The sequence below is a fragment of the Planococcus citri genome, chromosome 5, assembly GCF_950023065.1.
Source record: "Planococcus citri chromosome 5, ihPlaCitr1.1, whole genome shotgun sequence".
NCBI lineage: Eukaryota > Metazoa > Arthropoda > Insecta > Hemiptera > Pseudococcidae > Planococcus > Planococcus citri.
Genome location: NC_088681.1, coordinates 3,911,721 through 3,935,504, shown reverse-complemented (window position 1 = coordinate 3,935,504; position 23,784 = coordinate 3,911,721). Strand labels below are relative to the sequence as shown.

The 23,784-nt window shown below is 34.2% G+C and overlaps 1 protein-coding gene and 1 long non-coding RNA gene across 3 annotated transcripts in view; one reads left to right on the top strand and one right to left on the bottom strand.

Annotated features, from left to right (window-relative positions):
* ear (ENL/AF9-related) overlaps positions 1-14,464 on the bottom strand; it is a 38,779-nt gene extending 24,315 nt beyond the window's left edge. Inside the window, exons 1-3 of one of the 2 annotated variants that reach the window (XM_065369121.1) lie at positions 14,168-14,464; positions 13,603-13,780; positions 13,289-13,512 (exon numbers count right to left, since the gene is read on the bottom strand). In XM_065369121.1, the coding sequence (XP_065225193.1) occupies positions 13,289-13,512; positions 13,603-13,780; positions 14,168-14,179 (414 nt within the window). In that variant the 5' untranslated portion in view covers positions 14,180-14,464. Of the gene's footprint in view, positions 1-11,928; positions 11,944-13,288; positions 13,513-13,602; positions 13,781-14,167 lie in introns of those variants that run through there. The other variant, XM_065369122.1, reaches the window with a different exon arrangement.
* Positions 2,706-21,430, top strand: LOC135848996 (uncharacterized). Its single transcript, XR_010559472.1, has 4 exons — positions 2,706-2,761; positions 6,807-7,118; positions 7,202-7,361; positions 20,067-21,430. It is a non-coding gene; the product is annotated as an uncharacterized LOC135848996 (long non-coding RNA).
* The last annotated feature ends 2,354 nt before the right edge of the window (positions 21,431-23,784 follow it).

The following is a 23,784-nucleotide window of genomic DNA, read 5'->3' as shown; positions in this document are numbered from 1 at the left end:
ACATTTCGGTATCGTATTGACTTCTTTGAACTAAAAATATATTAAAAACCAACTTTAGGCTACACAGTTTAGGGTGCAAGAGTTGAATTTCATTTTAAAGGTACACATCCATCAGTAGAAATTGGGAATGATTCGTTCGCGAAAGATTCGCAGTATACAACCAATTTCTAGAATTAGAGTAAAATAGCCAAAAACTTACAAATTTTTTTCGATTTTTTTAAAATTGGCGAAAATTATCAAAAATTTGGCATTATACTTACTGCGTTTTAAAATATTTTCTCAGTTTCAGGAATGATATCTTTCAAACTTTTGAGATAATTAATGCCAAATATGGAGTGAAGAAAAAATTTTCAAACCACGAAATTATTCAAAAATAAGCGATTTGCAAATTTTCAATCGCTCAAAAGAACTCAAAAAGTAATTTTGAATTTCAATGGCAAAGGCCTAGATCGACGTAGAATCTCAAATACTTTCATTGGGGACTGAGTAATTTCTCCCAAAACTGGTTGGGCTTTGAGGGCCCATTTCTTTCCTCCAAGAGCACCTCCGGAGATAAAATTTCGTTTGGGTAATTTTTAATTCAAAATGCAGGTCTTTGCTGAATTTGGTCAAAATCAATCCGGCTTTTTTTGGGGCAATCCACCTTAATTAATGTAGGTACAGAGTTTGTTTTTCCAGAAGCTGGAGAATTTGAAAATTTGCTGGAGGCTCCAGAACGGTTCGAAACCATCACCAGTTGACTCGAGAAGTCGAAAACTGAGCAGAAGCCAAATTTCAGCCTTTTTCGTTAACGTGTTCGCCAACGATGAATTTTTCATTTTTTTTCCAAATCATTTTTTGGAAGTTTTGAATTTGAACTGTCGCAAGAAGATTTCGAAAATATGTTTCTAAATCAACCAAAAGGGTCGCAAAAATGGCGAATCCGAGTTCACAAGGGCTTAATTTTATTTCCACTCAACGATGGTTGAGATACTTCCTTTGTTAGATCAATATTAGTTACCAAAGTGGTGTCATTTTCCGAGAAAAAAAAACACAAGTTTCTCGTAATCTTACCTCATGTAACTTAATGTGGAAAATTGCACCCCCTCCCCACTTTCAGCGAAAATTTATTCGAAATTCCTCCACTTATCCGAGACAAATATTGATAGGTCAAAAAAAATGATGAAAGTCAGTGGTGTAGCCAGGATTCCCCCAAGGAGGGAGCAAAACCAGACTTTCATGTTTAAAAATTCGAAATCAGAGGTAATTTGCTGAAAACCCTTCGTTTTATATCAAGATCTTATGAAAGCGAAGAGAAACATTTTTTTATGAAAAATTAGACCGAAAAAATGAAAAAACGTCAATTTTTGCATGTTTAATTTCAAAGTATTGCTCGCAAGGGTGGAGGGAGGGTGATGGCCCCATTTGCCGCCCCCTTTGGCTACGCCACTCACAATTGACCCAATAATAATTACCTTTTCACTATACTGTTTCACTACCTTCCAAAAAAAAAATCACTACCTATTTACCAAAATATGTATCTTTAACCCTCCTCCCCTTACCAAGATCAATATTTTTATTTTTTTTTGCAATTTTTCGTTTGGACTTTATTCAAAAATAGGTACAAAGTGGAAAGACAAATTGTTAAAAAAAAAAAAGGAAGATGTTTTTGACAATTTTGACTTAAAAAAGTGAGGCTTGAGGGCAATTTTGGCAAAAAATCCTGCTTTTTTTTGCATAACGCTTAAAAGTTTTGACCTACAAAACAGAAATTTTTTGTATATTTTGACAAAAAAATATACATTTTTGGCATTTTTCTCCAAAAAAACAAAACTTTCTCGTCCATTCTGATAGACAGGCTTTTCAAAGAAAGGAAGAGAGTCGTCGATTTTTGAGAATTTTTTCATCACAATTCGAGGTTTTTTCATCCGGGAAAATGCATTGGGGGAAATTTTCAGAAACCCGAGTCGACTAGAAAATATAGTTTTAAGGCGTTTTAAAGCCCCTAGATTTTTTTTTGAAAATTTCAGTTTTCCAAAAATTTTTATTCCGAACAGTTTAAATGAACTTTGACGTTTTACTTTTTCAAATTATCAATCAACAGCATTTTTAATTTTTTTTCATTTTCTACTACCTTTCAAGCAAAATTGCCAAAAATCATTACTTTTTCGCTACCTTCACTACCTGTAGACCCCATATGACTGATGAAAGTCGTCTTAAGACCCCAAAAATTCCATCTATCGTTTTGAAATTTGTAACAAAACTCAAAATTTTAATAAAGAAATCCCTCCATTCAAAATTTATATTGCCGAATTCCCCCACCTCATTCAATTTTCCAAGAACCCAGACCCCCAGCACAAAAAATATCGCACCGAACACGATAATTTTCGAATCACCCAGTACTCAGCACATAACTACCTACATATAATGCAAAAAAAAAAGAGCAAAACGCCGCGATTCAATGAATCATAACGTGCTCAGTACGACGCTCTTTTCTCTTATAAGCTGGTCGATTTTCTTTCTTTTTACTCGTACTTTTGTTTCGTTCACAGGCCGTTGCTGCGGCGTGAACGTTGCAACCATTCGAAACGTAATTAAAATTAATAGGTAATTAGGCCTACCGTACTAATATAGTAAATACGCCGGCGGCAATTAAAAATACAAGGAGAACGCCAGATCGACGTATACACTATATACCCAAGAATAGGTACACATTACATCTAAATATGCACACGAGTATGTAATATTGTACTTGTACAGTTCTATAATACAGCGAAACCAGGTGAGTTTTCAATTTACTCGATAACGCCCGACTCTCCTCTATAATAATACTCGTACTTACGTAAGTAAGGAATAATATCGCGCATTTAAAAATTCATAGGTATACTTTTAAAGTCTTCGTAACGTGGTGTATGTAGTATAGGTAAGGTACACGTATAAATGTGTATCAAATCGATCAGCAACTAACTAATTGGAAATTCATGTAGCTCTCTACTTCTCTCTCCTCCTGGTCGCGCCGTACGCAATTGACAAGTCCGGTAAATAATTCCAATTATCCAGACGTGTATTTGTAAAATTTATATTATAGAATAGACCATACACATACATTCCGGACATAATTGTCGAAGACGAAACATCTGCTTCTTCCAAAGAGCAGCAGCCTATAAATAGCCTAAATTCGATTCAATTCGCGATCGCGATATACAGCCTACGAGTAGGTATAGGTATACTCTCGTACGACGCGGACGTTTCGATCGCCAAGCAATGGGTACGATATGGTCATCAACTTCAACCATTCCTGATTCCAGACTTGGATTTCCGGTTACACTACATTCGTGTGTAGGTTAAGGTACCATCGATTGGGTTATAATACTAATACTATAATACGCGTATTCTACAACTAAACGTATGTACGAGTATGTAGAAGAGTTTGTTTTAATGTGTTTTCTTTCGTACGATATCAAATCAAGTGCAGCGTATACACGATTTCTGAACTACTACTTATATGCATATACGCGATTTAAACGCGTCAGCGTCTTATCAATGAAGCTCACACGCATCACATCAACTCTTTTACGAATATCACATTTTATACACAGCTTATCATAATTTAATCACGTTCCGCTTACTTTTATACGTACGCAGCTCGCAATGCTCACCTAAGCTCCGATATCGTTGCATATTTTGCACCTAAAAATTCACGTCGTCGACGTCAACGAATTTGTAGTAGCTCGCCGCGATATTTCACTGCTTCGATTTCGAATTCATCGAAAAAATTTTCGATCGCATGGGAGGGAAGAGGCATATGAGCGAGAAACTACGTACGCAACGCCACCATTCAATATAAAAAGTAATAAAAATACACACACGCACGTGAATAAACACACTTCGCTGCAATTTCAAGTGGATTAAATTTTTCGATCGAATTTCAAATTCCGATTCAAGTTCAACAGTTTCAAGGAAAATTGGAAAATTTTACGACGATTGCTACCAGAGGCGAGGAGAAGTTGTGTGTCGGGAGGGGGGGGGGAGCGAATTTTCCCAACTTTTTTACCTCAGTCTCCCTTCCAGTATTTTTCACGCTAATTAGCGAGATATAGTTCGAGAAAATTTTGGAAGAGGAAGTACAAAAAATTTGAATTATTCTATTGCGAGGTTGGTGCTGAAATCAAAAATCAAAAATTCGAAATTTTTTACGAGTTTGTTGAGCCCTTTGGCCTTTAAAAATCAAATTCGAAAACAGAACAGAACATTATCGATTTTGAACGAGCGAAGCAAGGGCGAAAGCTTGAGGAAATTTACAATTTGATATAATATTCAAAAAAAATAATTTTCAATATGAGAAGTTTCAACGGTGAAATTTTGTGCTTTTTGGAATATTTTTGAATGAAATTTCGCACCTTTTTTTCGCACCAGTACCAATAGTCGGGGGGGGGGTCCGCATAAGGATCACTTGCATCTTCATGTCGATCCTCCGAGACAACTTTTTTCTGAAAGGGGGAGTCTTAAGAAACATTTCTAGTCCTTGTTCTCAAAAAAAGTGGCCCTACTTACAAAATGGCGGCCATTTTGATTGACAGGTCAGCCGGAATCGCAGATTTTGTGTCCGAACATAGGACTAGCATGAAATTTTTTAAACCGTATGAAGATAGATCGAAAGAGCAGGCAAAAATTCATCACCTGTCAAAATTTCAAGAGCTAAAGTGCCTTTTTCGATTTTTGGTGAATTTTCAAAAAACAAATTTTAGCCAAAATGTGAGAAGAAATCAAAAATTTACCAAATCAACCTAGAAAGCTGAAATTTGGGATATACCCTATTTTCGACCTGCCAAATCGACTGGAAACTGTTTCAACCCGTTTTGAGCAGTTCTGGAGCCTCCAGCAGATTTTTGAAACTCGAAATTTCCACAAAATTTCATCAAATGGAGTTGGAAAGCCGAAATTAACTCTGCAAACTAATTTCAATTAGCTATGAAGTCGACTGCAGGCGAATTTCAAGTCGTTTTGGAGCTTCCAGCGATTTTTTGAAAATTACTGGAACCTCCAGTAGATTTTTGAAACTCGAAATTCCCACAAAATTTCATCAAATGGAGTTGGAAAGCCGAAATTAATTCTGCAAATTAATTTCAAGTCGTTTTGGAGCCTCCAGCGATTTTTTGAAAATTACTGGAGCCTCCAGTAGATTTTTGAAACTTGAAATTTCCCCAAAATTTCATCAAATGGGGTTAGCAAGCCAAAATTTACTCTGCAAACTGATTTCAATATGCTGTGAAGTCAACTGCAGGTAAATTTCAAGTCTTTTTGGAGCCTCCAGCGATTTTTTGAAAATTACTGGAACCTCCGGTAAATTTTTAAAATTTGAAACTTCCCCAAAATTTCATTAAAATGGAGATGGAGAGCTGAAATGAACTATGCACTCCAATTTTAACACCCTCTGCAGACGACTTTAGGCGGATTCAAGTAATTTTGGAGCCTCCAGTGACTTTTTGAAAGGTTTCTTGACATTTTCAGGAGAAAAGAAATTTCCAAGAAATAGGTAGCTGGAAGCTTCAAAACCACTTGAATCCACCATGCAGTCGACTTCATATTATTGTATTGAAATCAGTTTGCAGAGTAAATTTCGGCTTGCTAACCCCATTTGATGAAATTTTGGGGAAATTTCAAATTTCAAAAATTTATTGGAGGCTCCAGTAATTTTCAAAAAATCGCTGGAGGCTTCAAAACGACTTGAAATTAGTTTGCAGAATTAATTTCGGCTTTCCAACTCCATTTGATGAAATTTTGTGGGAATTTCGAGTTTCAAAAATCTACTGGAGGCTCTAGTAATTTTCAAAAAATCGCTGGAAGCTCCAAAACGACTTGAAATTCGCCTGCAGTCGACTTCATAGCTAATTGAAATTAGTTTGCAGAGTTGATTTCGGCTTTCCAACTCCATTTTGATAAAATCTTGTGGAAAGTTCGAGTTTCGAAAATCTGCTGGAGGCTCCAGAACTGCTCAAAACGGTTTGAAACAGTTTCCAGTCGATTTGGCAGGTCGAAAATAGGGTATATCCCAAATTTCAGCTTTAAACGATGGAATTCAAATTGATGATTTTTTAAGCCAAATAAGAAAAAAATCGAACGTGAAAATAAGCAAACGAGCCCGAGTGAAGCGAGCTCAAAAGGTTTCAAACAATTCATGTTTTGAAAAGTACCTAAAAAAAAAGTTTCTTTATGCAGGGAGAAGTTTATTCTTATGATTCAAAGCTTGAACATTTCTTGAATTTGAACAATTATTGGTTTTTTATTTGGAAAAAGAGTAAATAGCTCACCTAATCGAGAGCAAAAGCTCTCAAAAATGTATACTTAATTCAAGTTCTAAAAAAGTCGATATGAGTCCTTTTCTACGAAATTTTTTCCAAGTTCCAAAAAAAGGAGAATAAATTAATTTGTTAATTTGAAATCTGATTGAAAAAAAGCAGACACCTTGTTGAACATCTGAAGGTAATTTTTCATTCATGAAAATTTTTGAAAAATTCGAATCTGCACGAACCAAGCGAGAGCAAAAGCTTTGGGCTACCCCCTCCCCCCTCAAAAAAAACAACAACATGGTTTTTGATTTTGCTTGCTTACGCAGCTCAGCTTCTTCCCAACTTTTTTCAACTCACTCAATTTTTTCTAAAAATTCTCAACTTTTATCCTGAATTTTTCTACTGGGGGGGGGGGAGGGGGAATTGAGGGGTTTCAACCCCGCCTTCCTGTGTTCAGCACGCTTCTGATTCTTACACGAGATTTCTATTTAATGACACGTCTACTTTATTAATGAAATTTTTTTATCCATTTTGCAGGGATTCGTTTTGGAAAACAATAGTTTATCAAGAACTAGATGATGACTTGATCTGGATTCAGGAGATGTACCATGACAAATAAGAAACAGTTATTGGAAATTCGCTCGCTCGTTGCATATTTAGATGAATTGTCGATTCACCGAAATCTCATTCATAATCAGTCATCATTAATCATTCATTGCAAAAGATCTATACTTATCACAAAAAGAATTCGAGAACACGAACAAAATGGTTTATCAGCTCATCGGTCTGAGATTCTCACCGATAAATGGAAATTATTCAAATTACTCATTTTCGGCCAGGAAAAAATTCGTGAGTATAATTCAGTCAACTGAGAATCGCGTTGTGCGTATGTTTCAGTGAAATGATTTTTCATTATTTTCTTGGTTTTCCAGAACCATTTCTTTCATGTAGCAATTAGACGCAAAATAGTTGGAGAAGGGAAGAGATGGGTCAAATTCTTGAAAACGACATTCATCAGCGTGGAATTATACGTATCAATAATCCGCAGACTTATTCTGGATATTTATCAAGCTATCATGAGCAGAGAGGAGGGTAAGAATGACTTATACTTCCAAAATTTGAATTTTATGCCTCCCCCCCCCAATGACAACATTGTTTCATTTTTTAAGAACTCTTTTTGGGCTGAAATTTTAAATAAATGGTTGTGCTTTGTAAACAAGGGCAAAAGCAGGACTTCCAGATGGAAATTTTATGAACCATTAAAATAATTTGGAAACGAGGATCAAATTTACGTACGTACTCAAATTGAAATTTTTCAAGTCAAAATTCTCCTGCTTCCAAAACGAGCTGAAAGAATTCATCTTCAAAAATTTCAATAAATATTTGATTTTTAAAAAAATGGAAAAAAGCAGGACTTCACATCGCAGATCTTGGCTTTCTTGCAAGCAAGACTTTCTGGTATAATTTTTGCAAAAAAAAAAAAAAGGAAGAGAGAAGAAATAAATAAAGTCATTTCAGTGAAAAAATGACTTTTCGGAAAAAATTTTTGTTAAAAAAATGAAACTATATTTCTCAACATTTTGGTAACAAAGCAAGACTTTTAAACAATTTTTGGTAGAAATTATGCTCAATTCAAATTTTTGTCAGAAAAGTTGAATTATTTCTCAATTGTAATTTTTGGCAATTACCTATTAAGATTTTCAATTTTTTTTTTTTTTTTTTTTTTTTGCAAAAAAGGGATAATTTTTATGATTTGTTTTAGAAAAAAAGTTAACCTTTTTGGCAACTTTGGGCATCTTCATTAAAAAAGCAAGATTCTTTTAGTGATTGAGTAAAAAGCAAGAATTTTTGTCAATTTTTTGGCAAGAAGTGAGAATTGAGAAATTTGAACTTTGAAAAATTGTACTTTTTTTTGCAACATTTTGGTAATAAAAGTGACTTTTTTTTTGGAATGTTGACCATTTTGGCAAAAAAATCAAGTTTTTTTTTTTAGAAATTTTAAGCTATACTTTTGGGCCATTTTTGAAAGAAAAAGTAACACATTCGAAATTTTTTGCAAAGAAGCGATAATTTTAAGCAACTTTTGGAAAGAACTAACACTTTTTTTGGTAATTTTAGGCCGAAAACGGAAAAGTTAGGCATTCTTGTCAAAAAAGCAGGACTTTCTTGCATTTATCACGGAAATGCAGGATCGTTTGGGAAGTTTTCTGGCAAAAAAACAAAACAGTCTCGCAATTTTGATTTTGGTAAAACATAGCAAATGTTTCTCTCGCAATTTTGGCAAAAAAATCCAACACTGTTCGATAACTTTATCAAAAAAGCAGGACTTTTTGGCCATTTTTAGCAGCAAGGCTGCACTTTTTGGTAATTTTGGGGAAAAAATTCAATATGGTTCGACCCCCCCCCTTTGTTGTTTTAAAACTCTTACCTCCCGAATATTTTCTCTCAAAAAGTATTTGAGGGAGAAGGTGGGTTTCAAATTTGCTTCCATATGATGGGAGGGGTTGTCCCTCCTCTCATACTTGAATTTTGAGCTATGATTGCCAAAAAATCGCGCTTATTACACTTTAAAAAAAAAAAGTCGAAATGAAGATAAAATTAGGGCTTGAACGAACCTGAAGCGAGCATTTTTCGAAAAAGTCAGTTAAAACGTGAAAAAAATTACTATTTTTGTACGTTCAACATCAAGTATATATATATTTTTTTTTAGAGAGGGTGAGGAAAAATCACCCTCTAAGTTGGCCTTACTTACAAAATGGCGGCCATTTTGATTGACAGGTCAGCCGAAATCGCAGATTTTACGTTTTAACATAGGACTTGCACGAAGTTTTTCAAACTTTTCAAAGGTAGATCGAAAGATCATGCAAAAATTTATCACCTGTCAAAATTTCAAGTGCTAAAGTGCGTTTTTCGATTTTTGGTGAATTTTTGAAAATCGAATTTAGGCCAAAAATGAGGGAAAAATCAAAATTTCACCAAATTGATCAAGAAGGCTGAAATTTGGAATATACCCTATTTTCGACATGCCAAATCGATTGGAAACGGTTTCAACCCGTTTTGAGTAGTTCTGGAGCCTCCAACAGGTTTTTGAAACTCGAAATTCTCACAAAATTTCATCAAATTGGAGTTGTAAAGCTGAAATTTATTATAAAAACTAATTTCAATTCGCTACGAAGTACTGCAGGTGAATTTCAAGTCGTTTCGGATCCTCCAGCGACTTTTTGAAAATTCCTGAAGCCTCCAGCAGATTTTTGAAACTTTAAATTTCCCCAAAATTTTATCAAACAAAGATGGAGAGTCGAAATTCATTCTGCAAACTAATTTCAATACACTACGAAGTTGACTGCTGGTGGATTTCAAGTCGTTTTGGAGCCTCCAGCAACTTTTTGAAAGGTTGTATGACGTTTTTTTGGAAAATTGAAATTTCCTGAAAGTAGCTGGAAACTTCAAAACCATTTGAAACCACCATGTAGTCTACGAAGTAAATTTCAGCTTGCCAACTCCATTTGATAAATTAATGTTGGGGAAATTTCAAGTTTCAAAAATCTACTGGAGGCTCCAGTAATTTTCAAAAAAGTCGCTGGAGGCTCCAAAACGACTTGAAATCCACCAGCAGTCAACTTCGTAGCGTATTGAAATTAGTTTGCAGAATGAATATCGACTCTCCATCTTTGTTTGATAAAATTTTGGGGAAATTCCAAGTTTCAAAAATCTACTGGAGGCTCCAGTAATGTTCAAAAAAGTCGTTGGAGGCTCTAAAATGACTTGAAATCCACCAGAAGTCGTTTTCAGAGGGTGTTAAAATTGGAGTGTAGAGTAAATTTCAGGTTTACATCTCTATTTGATGAAATTTTGTGAAAATTTAAAGTTTAAAAAATCTGCCGGAGGCTTCAGGAATTTTCAAAAAGTCGCTGGAGGATCCGAAACGACTTGAAATTCACCTGCAGTACTTCGTAGCGAATTGAAATTAGTTTTTAGATAAATTTTAGCTTTACAACTCCAATTTGATGGAATTTTGTGGGAATTTCGAGTTTCAAAAATCTGCTGGAGGGTCCAGCACTGCTCAAAACGGGTTGAAACCGTTTCCAATCGATTTGGCATGTCGAAAATAGGGTACATCCCAAATTTCAGCTTTCTTGGTCAATTTGGTAAAATTTTGATTTTTCCCTCATTTTTGGCCTAAATTCGATTTTCAAAAATTCACCAAAAATCGAAAAACGCACTTTAGCACTTGAAATTTTGAAAGGTGATAAATTTTTGCATGATCTTTCGATCTACCTTTGTAAAGTTTGAAAAAGTTCGTGCAAGTCCTATGTTAATACGCAAAATCTGCGATTTCGGCTGACCTGTCAATCAAAATGGCCGCCATTTTGTAAGTAAGGCCAACTTTTTTTTTGGCGTTTGCTTTAAAGTGTTCCTTAGGATGTCCCCTTTAAGAAAGAAGTTGTCCCGGAGGATCGGCGGGGGGGGGGGGGTGCAATTACTCCTATTGTCATATTATGTCGGACTATATTGCACCGGACATTAAAATGTATTACATAGTTGAATGAAATGATCAAAATTATGGTCCAAATGGACATAACATAAGCCGCAGTTATTTTACGCCCTCCTCATTCCCTTTCCTTTTGTTCAAAAAAGTGCAATGTCTGCTTGTATATTAAGGTGACTCAGTTATACATTTGTTTTTAGGGTTATTGAAGCCTATTTCTTCTTCCCTTCTCTCCCTGTCTCGACCACTTTTCAAAATTTAGCATTTTTGAACCATAAATCTAAATACTTTCGAGATTTTCCTGTTTGCATTTTTCAGAATTCATTTTTTCTGCTGTATTACCAAAAAAAAAAAAATCAAATTCCTCATTTAATGAGGTTGAATTCCATAGGTAATCACGGGATCTTCGAGCAATAAAAGAGGTTCAAATTTTATCCAACTAGAAAACAAAATTCATATGCCTAAATAAGCGATGGGAAATTTCACCTGTTTTCTCTAACGCGATCAAGCGAACTCATGTCATGTTGAAATCTGCACTCGAGTTTTCTTACTTTCTGGCTTATATAACAAAATTATACCTAAAAATTCATCCAACTTCATCCAGACATTTGGAACTGATGTTTTTTTCTCCAAATCAAATCATTCATTCGTAAGCGAGACTGACTACTCTTCATAGACGTTTGGAACAGGTGGTTTTTTCCCCAAATCAAATCATTCATTTGTAAACGAGACTTGACTACTCAGCTAATAATCCAAAGTTCAAATACATTCGTCTGGCGAATATTTCCATTCGGCAGCCTCGATTACACAAATAATATTCCAATCACTGGCAGATCTTTCATGGAAAACTCATGCAGACGATTCCACTTAGTACACACAAACCTCAATTAATCCTGTTCACCGAATAATTTCCAAAAAGTCACGTGTATTTCTTTCATCACACTCGATATCACTTTTCTTCAGCACCCACACAACACAACTGTTGACACGAATTTGACCGCAAAACAAAAATATTCATCTTTATAACAATGAACGCAGGTTCTTTCGCCTCATTAATCATTATAGCTCGATGGGTGCTTCCACCGTTGAGTCTGATTTTAATATCTAAGTTCTTACGCAATCTATGTGGTAATAAATTTTGAATGGTTATAATAATTTTATAGTAAGTACGTTCGACTAATAGACTTATTTTTCCTCTTCATTACTCGGATGTCGGATACAGTTATAGTGGTAAAAAGTATTCGAGCTGACTCAGGTGTCAGGTGGTATCCTACGATACGTAGAACTGAATGAACTGCAGCAGAGACAACAACACATCAGACGAGACTAAGTAACGTTTTCCCAAGCTAGAGTAAACGACAGTCGACAGAAAGAAAAGCTTCGTCAGCGATAAATTTCAAGAGCACTTGAATCGACTAACTCGTATCACGACGACTACGACGACGAGTTAAAGCCGGTGAACAAATTTTACGAGCGGAATGCGACGATAGTAAATGGAAGGCTATTGCGTTACGACTTCATATTACAAGTACGATAACGACCACCGTACATAAATAAATACTTTCCAAAGCTGGACGAAAAACTTATCCAAAGGTCGAGTCATCGTTGAAAATTAAATTCACGTAGACTACCGAGTCCAAATGCAAACCGTACGCTTCTTCAGTCTCTTCACCTCTCTCATGTTCTGCATTTTCCCACTCGATTCTTCTTATCATCGCCGAAGCTACATATATTTCATCAAGTTCAAATCAAAACGATTCAATGAAATTTTCATCATTATCAGCCATCGCCGAATTACCAAGGTTAACAGCTTTTTTACTCGTTCGATAAGTCAGTCTTGGATCTTCTTTCTTTCTGCGATGAACAGTAAACAGATATATCATTTTTCTGAAGAAGAAATTGCCTACGTTGAGCCGAATCCTTCGTATACGAGCTGGAGGAGGGGCAGGGAATACACGAATACAAATATTACGTACATTGTACAAGACGACGTAAGACTTACGTAGTTTTTTTAATGGGTTTCACGAAGAAGACGATCGACGATTTAATATCGACGAAATATTGGAATTCGAAATACATTTTCGACACGACGAATTACATTGTTTACCGTGTTTAGTCATCGAATACGTAAGGCACGTTTTGAATGGTTTGTTTGATAAACCACGAATTCTCCAACACTCTGAACGAACGAAAAGACAAATTTCGCAGCTCGAAAAACACCACTCTCGGTATTCGAACGAATTTCTTTCAGAATTCTGTATAAAGATCGAGCAACTGAAACTAGAGACAAACTTCAGGAAGCTTCGAAGAAAACCATTAGCCTACGAAATATTCTACGAGTTGACGATTCTACGATTTAGTACATCGAGCTTAAAGATCCATTCGATTCCTTCGAGAAAAACATTACGTAGAATATGATAAAACCGAACGATCACGAGATAAGAGTCGAACTACACAGATGCATATTCTCTGTGATCAAACATGTAATCGAGATGATTAATAATCAGCCATAGAATATCGATCTACTTACTCCTCCTCCTTTGATAAGCTTCCTGCGAAAATCTTCCGAAGGATTTTTGAACACATATCTTTCTTTTTGTACACTACGTAATGGTGGTCCTTTCGGTTGCAGGGTTAAATGATAATGGAAACGTATTCTCGACGGTTCGTGTTTATTCTTCAGATATATATCGATCATCAGAGGGAACCCAGCGTATCCGGTTTCGTATACCACATAAGGTGGATCTTTAATGACTGATGAAACAAAAACAGCAACGAATTCAGTCAGAAACACATCGAAATTAATACACGATTACCTACTTTGGCAAAATATAAACACGTTACCTCTTTTATGATTAGGAAACGACTCGTGCAAATGAAAGACAACTCTTTCGATAAAATGGTCTATTTCGGTGTTATCAGCGCCTCTGAGGAAGAGCTCCCAATCGTGGGTGAATCCTTCGACAGTCGGTTCATTTCGTATCGTTGATACATGGCCAATTTCAAAAACCACACGAACACACTGCAAAAAATACATATACTGATTATTGTTTACATCAGGAGAAAAGCAACAGTGTTCTTTGATATGGTCACCTTACTTTTTCATTCATTATCAATAATATATTCGTAGGTATTATATTCTTATAGATAAAGCTAGCAATATATAAAACCCAGACTGATATCAATGCAGTGTTTAAGATTACTCGAGCATCGTAGTAGATAGATAATTCATTGGCAAGACAAATAAATATAGGTAATGAATAAATCAATATCGATGATGAGTAGTTCACCATTGAGACTGGCAAACCTCACCTTTAACATAATGGAGAAAATTTTTCCTATACAAAATTTAGGTTAATATTTCTTTCATTCTCGATATTATTATTACAAGTTGATTATGATTACTTACAGTGTATGCCATTATTAAGACATAAAGCCATTTGCTAAATATAATAATTGTAACGATGATGGACGAACGACATCGCAGATTTTCTTATCAATTCGACCAAGCCATTATTGAACGCAAAAAATAACGATAAATTGAAAATTTTTCCTACGAACTTATAAACATAATTTTTTTTATCTGACTCTCGACTTCTTCAGTACATACGATGATATACTATTAGAACGATTACGTTAGCAAGTAGAGCGGTCTATTATGTTGAGTATAGTCTCGTCTCTTTTTAATTCACGCGAAAACGTTATCTATCTTTGTTTGTCTCTCGCAATGTATTTTTATTCTGTGGATGTGTAGATGTTGTAAACAGGTTACAAACCTACAAAAAAAAATATCAAAAAATTGTAGTTCAACATCAAGGTCGCGGCTCCGTGTTGCGTGCAACTTGAACGCTTGTTGCGCGTTTTCGCAACGTAGTTCGACGTAAAATCCGCTAGGAGTGCTACGAGCAGATGGTCGGATGAGGTTTTTATTTTTAATTATTTTTCGCAATATTTTACAATATTATGGCTTGAGAATTTGATTTTTATTCGATTTTACGTTGTAATTCAATGCAACAGTTTATGATCCATACGTGATTCTTTCCTCTTTGAATTTTCATTTTATTTTGGCATCAGAATTTTCATTTTCATTTTTCGTGTGATTTACTATAATTTGGATCTTGCTCCTGCTTAGGCCTTTAAATTAGAAAGAAACACATACAAATACAACTGAATTAACAGCGATGAGCAATGGATGAAAAAAAAAATCAGAGCCTTCATTAATCCAAAGAATATTTTTTGTTTGCCTTTGATGAGAAAAGTCATCACCACAGCCTGTAGTCAAGTCCTCAAGTGTAAAGTCCTACAAAAGTACAAACCATTTATTAAGTGTTCCACTTTTTTCCAAAATCAATGTAGAAGAGTTATAGAAGTGCCACAATCAGTAGAACAACACTTTCATCGCACGTAGGCAGTAAGCATCATCAAATGAAAACTCATAATACTCCATTGAAAATCATAAATTCATAACCAACGTTATTGTTCATTTTCGTAATGCATACGAGTATGAAATACAAATAAATACCACTATGTCAATTTGAATCTCAAGAGATTTTTAAAACTGTATTAATCAGAGTTGAAAACTGTTTGAATTTGAATTGGTGGTGATTTTTAGGACTTTTGTAGGCCCTGAAAATAAATGATTCCAGGTTCTGGTTTCCAAATGGGCTCCATGTTGATGTAAAAGCCAAAAATATACTATTTTCACTCTTTCTAAACATACCTTTTACATTTTTTCGCAAACTTTTGTCCGCGCTTAGCTCGCGCCTGTTTGCTTTCTTTTCTTTGATAATTGAAATTTTCAAATACCCAATACATATTCAAATTTTGAAATTGTGGAGTCGAAAATTAAGCGGACTCGTCATAAAAAAAGTATTATTTTTTACCTCTCAAAACACGAATTTTTGAACGCTTTTGCCCTCACTTCATTTGGGCTCCTGTGGTTTTTAAAAAAAATTGAATTAAAAAAAAATATTGGCCAACGAAGTAACTAAAGTTACCTACTAAAAGTAAGTTGTGGCTCGGGTACTTACTTTTTCTACAGTTTTGGTTACAGATTTACCTACAAATACATCTTGAAGGGGGAAAAAATGCTAATAAGTAATATCAGTAATAATGAATAATTTAAGAAAGTATCGGACTCCTTACTTTTGTAGTGTTTTTCAACTGGTTACCTATAATGCAAAATAGTCAAAGTCTACTTTTCTGCCAAAAATATAGCTAAAAATCTCACCTACTGTCAAAATTTCCAAAATAGTCTCGGGTCATTCCATGTCAATTCGACCAAAAGAATACAATTTTGAAAGTCATGTCTGTCGATTTCGTTCATTTTTTTTTTACAATATCTACTCACCCAGTAAATAAGAAACCCGAGATCAGTTTGGTCCCAGCCTCCTCAGGGGGTGGGTGGGGGGGGGTTCCATTATTATCAAATTGTCTCGAGGTACTCAACTTCAGCAGCGCATTCCTCCAAAACTATGATACTTTGATCAAAACTGATTTCACAGTTCAAAAGGGTATTGAATTTTGAACTTATTAAGCATTTTACAACTTTTAAAATTTGAAAGTTGAACTTTTAAATTGAAAGTTCAAATTTTAAAATGTTGTTGTAAGTGGAAGCTACCATTTAAAATTCTGAAAAAATTTCCATAGATGTACCTTTTGATGCTTTTTTGAAATATTCAAGTTTAGAGATGAGATCTCTTGATGAAGAGGGGGGCACCCCACCCCCCAATTTTGGGCAATACTTTCAAAAAAACCTGGGGCATGTGACATATTGAATTATATGTTTTTGGTAACGCTGAACACGAATATGACGTTAGATTTTTGATTGGACCCTATCCACGGCCCCAGCACCTCCCCAAATAGGGGTAAAATTTCAAAATAGTTTTTTTTTCGTGCGACACATCAAATAGTATGTTTTTGGTGACGCTGAACACAAATATGACGTCAGATTTTTGGTCGGACCCCATCTACGGCCTCCAACAAATTTTTTTTTGAAGTTTAACCAATTGGGAGAGGTTCTGGAAGCCATAGGTGAGGTCAATTTGAAAAAGTACCGCTATATTCGTGTTCAGCGACACCGAAAACATACTATTTCATGAGTCACATGATTGAATCAATTTTTTTTAGGTTACCCCCCTTGGGGAGGTTTTGGGGCCATGGACGGGTCCAATAAAAAATCTGACGTCATATTCGTATTCAGCGTCACCAAAAACATACTATTTGATGTGTCGCACGAAAAAAACCTATTTTGAAATTTTACCCCTATTTGGGGAGGTGCTGGGGCCGTGGATGGAGTCCAATCCAAAATCTAACATCATATTCGTGTTCAGCGTTACCAAAAACATATAATTCGATATATCACATGCCCCAGATTTTTTTCGAAAGTTTTGCCCAAAATTTGGGGTGGGGTGCCCCCCTCTTCATCAAGAGATCCCATCACGAAACTTGAATACTGCAAAAAAACATCAAAAGGTACATCTATGGAAATTTTTCAGAATTTTAAATGATATCTTCCACTTACAACACCATTTTGAAATTTGAACTTTCAATTTAAAAGTTCAACTTTCAAATTTTGAACATTTTAAAATGCTTAAAAAGTTCAAAATTCAATACCCTTTCGAACTGTGAAATCAGTTTTGATCAAAGTACATATCATAGTTTTGGAGGAATGCGCTGCTGAAGTTGAGTACCTCGAGACAATTTGATAATAATGGAACCCCCCACGCACCCCCTGAGGAGGCTGGGACCAAACTGATCGCCGGTTTCTTACTTACTGGGTGGGTAGATATTGTAAAAAAAAATTGAGCGAAATCGAAAGACATGACTCAAAAACATTGGTCAAATTGACATGAAATGACCCTCTCGTTTCTTGCCAAACATTGTCACTTTTTCGCAAAAAAATTCAGGAAATATCTGTTCCCCTTCCTAAAAATTGCCTAAAAACCCCGCAGGGCTTGAAAACCAGATAGATATCACTTTCGGTTTTGGTTTCGGTTTTATGATTTTTGAAAAAGTAAAGGTTTTGGTTTTGGTGTAGGTTTTTTAAAATATTATCTCTCTCGTTCCGGTTTTGCTTAAAGGTTTTGATTTCAAAGGAATCGGTTTCGGTTTTTTCCTTTTTTCTCCATTTTTTAGAGGGAAGAAGGCCAAGAAATTGATCACTTTTTCAAATACTTTGTGTATGTGACTAGAAAGCGGCACTTTGGCAGAGCCAAATTTGTCAACTTTTTTAGTTTTCAGGCCTTTTCACTTTTAGCATCAGTTTTTTACTTTATTATTACCAAAAATGCAATTTTGGATAATTGCCTGAAAAATTCCAAAACCAAAACCAATTCAGTTTTCAATCGGTTACGCTCTCGGTTTCGGTTTTGGTTTTGGTTTTTGAGCAATTTTAATCGGTTTTTGGGGGTTTCGGTTTCGGTTTTGGTTTCGATTTGCAAGCCCTGAAATTCGCTTTTTTGCCAAAAAAAGTATCAGTGACCGAAAAATGTCTACTATTTTCAACGAAGATTGCGAAAAAGTATCATATTTTAGCCAATAATTGCCAAAAGACAAAAATTCTTGTTTTTCTTCAAAAACAGTCAATCTTGCTTTTTGCTTAAAATAATTGTCAAAATTCTTGGTTTTTTGCAACAAATTCTAAAAAGTTATATTTTCCCCCAAAAATTGTCCAGAAGTCTTCCCTACGTCTACATTTATTACTGAAAGTTCTAGCTTTTTCGTAGTTGAAAAGTTTTGATTTTTTTTTCGTAAAATTGCCAAGTTGCAAAGTGAAAAATCTCACTTTTCGAAAAAAATTTGCGAAAAAATGTATCTTTCTCATTTTTAAAAATAATCGATTTTTACTAAAATTATGAAATTTTTGCTTTAAAATTTATTTGTTTCAATGTGATCTAAAAACCCTGCTTTATTTGCCAGAAATTGCCGGAGCATCTCTTTTTGCCAGTAGTTCTCATCTCACAAAGTTCTTATCATCTTATCTTTTTGATAAAATTGTCAAAATCCTGCATTTTGCCATCAGTGTTTTAAAAAAATCCTCGCTTTCAACAAAATTAGTCGTTTCTTTTTATATTTCGATTTTTACTTTTTTAAAAAAAGTTCAATTTGCTCGTTTTTTTGCCAGAAACTGTCAGAAAACCATTCCTTTTGTTAAAAAAATGCCAGTCTCGTTTTATTTTTCCAAGAATTTTTTTTTTCGTCAAAAATTGCCAAAATCCTTACCTACTTTACTGCCAAAAAATTGTCAAAAAGTTTCGATTTTTCATCGGAAAGTTTCGAAATATTTCAACTCTTCAAAATTAAATGTTTTGTGATTTTTTTTCTGTAGGTACATATTAAATCGTTTTGTTCGCATTTTGTTACTTTTTTTTGGCTACCTACTTTTCAATTACTTTTTGGTTATTTTTTCGAGCTTTTTCGGTAACAAAATTACTTTTTCTTGGAGAAAAATTGAGTACAAGCCCTGCCCTCGCTTCACTCGGGTCTTTTATACTTTTCGTTTTCAAAATTAAAATATTTAAATACTCATCATTCAAATTCTAAAATTTTGGATCGAAAGAAAAACAAATTTTATCAACCATTGTTTTTATAGGTAGGTACCTCTCGAAATCCCATTTTTTGGAAGATTTTGCCCTTGCTTCGGTGGGACTGGGACTAATTCTTATCTCTAAACAAAAAAAATCCAGTTTGAAACTTCCATAAATTCAAACATCGCATGTGCACTACCTACTCGTTGCTTAACGTTATCTAACTCTGCCAATGACCTCTGCTGATTAAAATTACGACAGGTGTTTCAGAGTCAAATATCCACCTGTTGTGCGTCTTTTTTTCTTTCGGTTTCTTTTTTTCTCTCGGCCTTAATATGTACTTATTTACTGGTGATTGGTGCTGAATGACGTGCATTTAAAACCTCGACCAAACTTTCGTGATTTAATCGATTACTTTTACAAAGAACAAGTAATATGTGGAATTGTCGAATAGCTTTGAAACTAATTCAGGCATATTTTTCAATTCCGCCATGTTTATATTCAATTAAGTGGGTTTTGAGTTAACCTAAGCAACAAATATAATAGGTATCCATGATTTCATTAAAGAGGTAATTTTTTTAATAACATTGACAAGTTTTTAAGTATACCTAGTTACTGTTTAAAAGGTGTAAAAGGAATCAATAGTGGATTATCGAAAATTTGGATTCTTATTTATGCAGACCTGTATTATTTTGGCCACGAAAAATATTTAACCAAAATTTGCTACGGCAATTTAACAAGTATCCAATCGATTCGTAATATTGTTTCTCTCAATTTCAGACAATTGGAAACATATGGAAAAGAGACGACGAAAAACTTACCAGATGCCAAATCAATCGACAAAATCATTCAGCAAGTAAACCAGTTGCATGCTGGCGTTTAATATTAGTACCTACATATAGAATTTTATTATCTCAATCACAGGGATTGTAAACAACACAATGGATAAAACATAAAATAATAATAATAAAAAAAAACTTGCATCAAGGTATAGAATCCGCATTGCATATCCCAGTACGAATCGTAGGATTCCCAATAATCTAAACACGACGAACTAGAAAACTGATTAGTACTTCTATTCAAGTCAAAATAGGCATGAATAGTAACAATCAACAATACCTAGTCAAAAATCGCTTTAATAAAACCTAAACTTGACAGATACATTGAGGAGCGATAATATTCCAAAACGCCCTTAGTCCATTTTTTCGAATTGCGTTTTTAAAAAATAAAAAGTATTCCAAAACGCATTTTGTCCATTTTTATTGATTTTTTTTAGCGGGAGGTATCTGGTGGATGAAATGTATAGCTACACTCCTACATCATAAATCCACCCAAATAAAGTTTTAAACTTGCCTAAATAGCCAATGTACCAGATTAAAAATGAAATTTTTAAAAATGGACCTAGGGCGTTTTAGAATATCGCTCCTCTATGAAACATTTTTAATTAATCGAAACAAAAGAATAAAATTATTTATGTAAGTATTAAAATACAAATAATTATCGATCACACATTACATAGGTATCAATAATAATGTTCTTCGGTATGACTCGCGTACCTAGATCTTGTTGAGGATACATACTCGTATTTGGTGACAGCTTGAATTATTACTTTCCATTTACCTTAAATTTTATTTAATAATTTAATTGAAATTTAATTTAATAGAATAGAGTACCTATCTAAATCTAGTTCAATAATAAATTTATTTATTTAAATATAAAATTTTTATTAATTTAAATTATTTCACTAGGGAATTATTTACCTATTCATTCGACATTGAAAAATGTTATTTTAAATATACCTACTTAACTAAATGTTTACATATTAATGATTCAAAAATAATACTTATAGGTAAGTAAAAATTAATGTAAACATGATTGTTTCAAAATGGAGCGCAAAGAAAAATCACGGCCCTGAGTAGAGGAAGTTTGCGTCTTCCATTTTTGTTAATGGTATGTATCGCCAATTTCGACAAAAAAAACAATATTAACCACTTAAATTGTGGTGTTTCAATTTCGCGAATCACACACTTGAACTAATTTGATCAAATTTCTGTATGTACTTGCCAAGTATCTGTATGAATAATTGAATGTATCTACGTTTATTGTAAACGAGCCATTTTGAAAATTAAATATTTTATTCTGTATTTGTCTGTTTCTATGTTCTTCAGTACGAAAATTAAAACTACCTGTTAAGGATATATACATACATACATGCATTACATAGGTACCTACTAAATCGCCATAGGAATGAATTCTACATTTTGTATCTGTTTTTAAAAAATGCAAGTAGGTATCAAAGTTTTATTTGCTCCAAATATTCTTGAAGTAATTTCATAGACCACAATCCATACACGAAAAAGTGCTCTAGAAGTTGATTTTGTATTTTTTTTTCGGGATCCAAAAAAACGCGCTGCCAAAATGAAGGTACTATGTGCCCCATTCAGAAAAGTGCAATTTTGAAATTTTTCCCTTGCACAAATGGAGGGTGGACCCTCAAAAAGGTGATTTTGGGGACATGGTCGGAACCACAAAAACTCGACGGGGTTGTGTTGGGGGACTTCTCCCGATACCAAATATGTGATTTTTTTCCGTGACACCCTGCACAACTGCATTTATTATGGCACTTTGAATGCGATTTTTATGCATTTTTGGCCAATTTTGACGATAAAACGGCTCTTATGACCAGAGTATGGCCTGGAACCAACGGATTCTTGGACATGTGTTAAACGAGGATATTTGAAGCCCAACTAGGCAAAAACGGAGAAAAAATACTTGCACAACGCGATTTTATGCGCACTAATGGGTTTGTCAGCTACCCCCCACCACCAGAATTCAACAATGCATTATATATCCGATAATATCGATGCGACCTATCAAAATGGTATAAAATTTCGCGCTGAACTCTAAAATCGCAGGCATTTTTCATTTCCACCCCCGCATGATGGCGTTTTGCCCCCCCCCCCCAAACTGAATTCAACTATACCTATGATATTGAACTCATTTTGCACTTTTCGCGTTGATAGTGAGGATTTATGTGCACGCAATCAGAATGAATCTCATATTCGTTATTTGGGAATATTTTTGCTTCAAAATTTTTCATTCAACCTTCATCCCCTCCCCTCCCATTTCAGGACTATGTTAGAATATTTAGATTTTAAAACATAGACATGACCCATCGAAATGGTATAAAATTTTGCGCTGAGCTCGAACATTGCAATCATTTTTCATTTGCACCCCCTCGGTGAGGTTTTGCCCTCCAAAAAGCAAACTATGAAATTGATGAACACTTTGCACATTACTCGTCAATATATGAGGATCTATGTGTACCTAATTCAAATGATTCTCACATTCGTTATCTGGGCATGTTTCTGTTTTTTTTTTCATGTTTCATTTTTGTTCCAATTTTTTCATTTTTTCGTAGTTTTCTCTCATTGTTCTTAATTTTCTGTTTCTTTTCTCATTTCATTTCGTTTTTTCCGTTTGTATTTTTGGAATTTTTTATTGATGTTCCATTTTTTTGTTTGTATTTTTAAAATCATTTTTCTACTTTTGTTTTAACTCATTTCAGTCATTTCACATCATTTTTTTTTTCATTTACATTTTTTGTATCTTTTTCACTGTTGTTCCATTCTTTGATTTGTATTTATTTTTTATTTTTCTATTTTTTCTGATTTTGTATCATTCCTTTTCATTTATACTTTTTTCATCTTTCATTTGGGTATGATTTATCGTTATGTCAGAATAGGTGAATTTCACGACAGAAAAGGTGGTCTAAACGACAGGCCCGACAAATAAAAGAATTGCCCGACCAAAAAAGAAATTGAACAACAATCTTATATTTGCAGGCCAGATAAAAAATTGAACGACAATAGTAAAAAAAAAAAAATCACGACAGAAATATCTGTTAACACGTCAATTTTTATTTTTATTTTAATCCATCAACACGCCTATTTTTACCAAAAAAGTTATTTTTGTTCCAATTTCCTTATTTGTTTGTATTTTTTTCTCGTTCTTAGTTTTCTGTTTTTTTTTTCATTTCATTTCGTTTTTTTGCTAATTTTTTGGAAATTTTCATTTATGTTCCATTTTGTTGTTTGTATTTTTGTAGTGACAGATTATATAACCTACATTATAAAATTTACCCAGTTAAACAATATAGGTCATCATGACACAGTCTACCTTAATTTTCACCAATATATTCTCTTTCATGTTATTTTCCATAAGAACTCATTTATCCTCTCATATATCTATCTGTATGTTATTTTCCATAAGAACTCATTTATCATCATATATCTACATGTGAGAGGTGTTTTGCGATAAGGGCCCTTGTGGTGATATTTCGATTTTTTCAGGAGAGAGAAAACATCGAATTGCTTCGATTTTTTCGATTTTTTTTTTTTTTGATTTTCGGGTGCAGTGTTGTCTTGCGCATAGGTTGAATGAGAAATTTTGACGAAATTCGTTCATCATCGCCTGATATCCGTGATTTAGAAAAGGG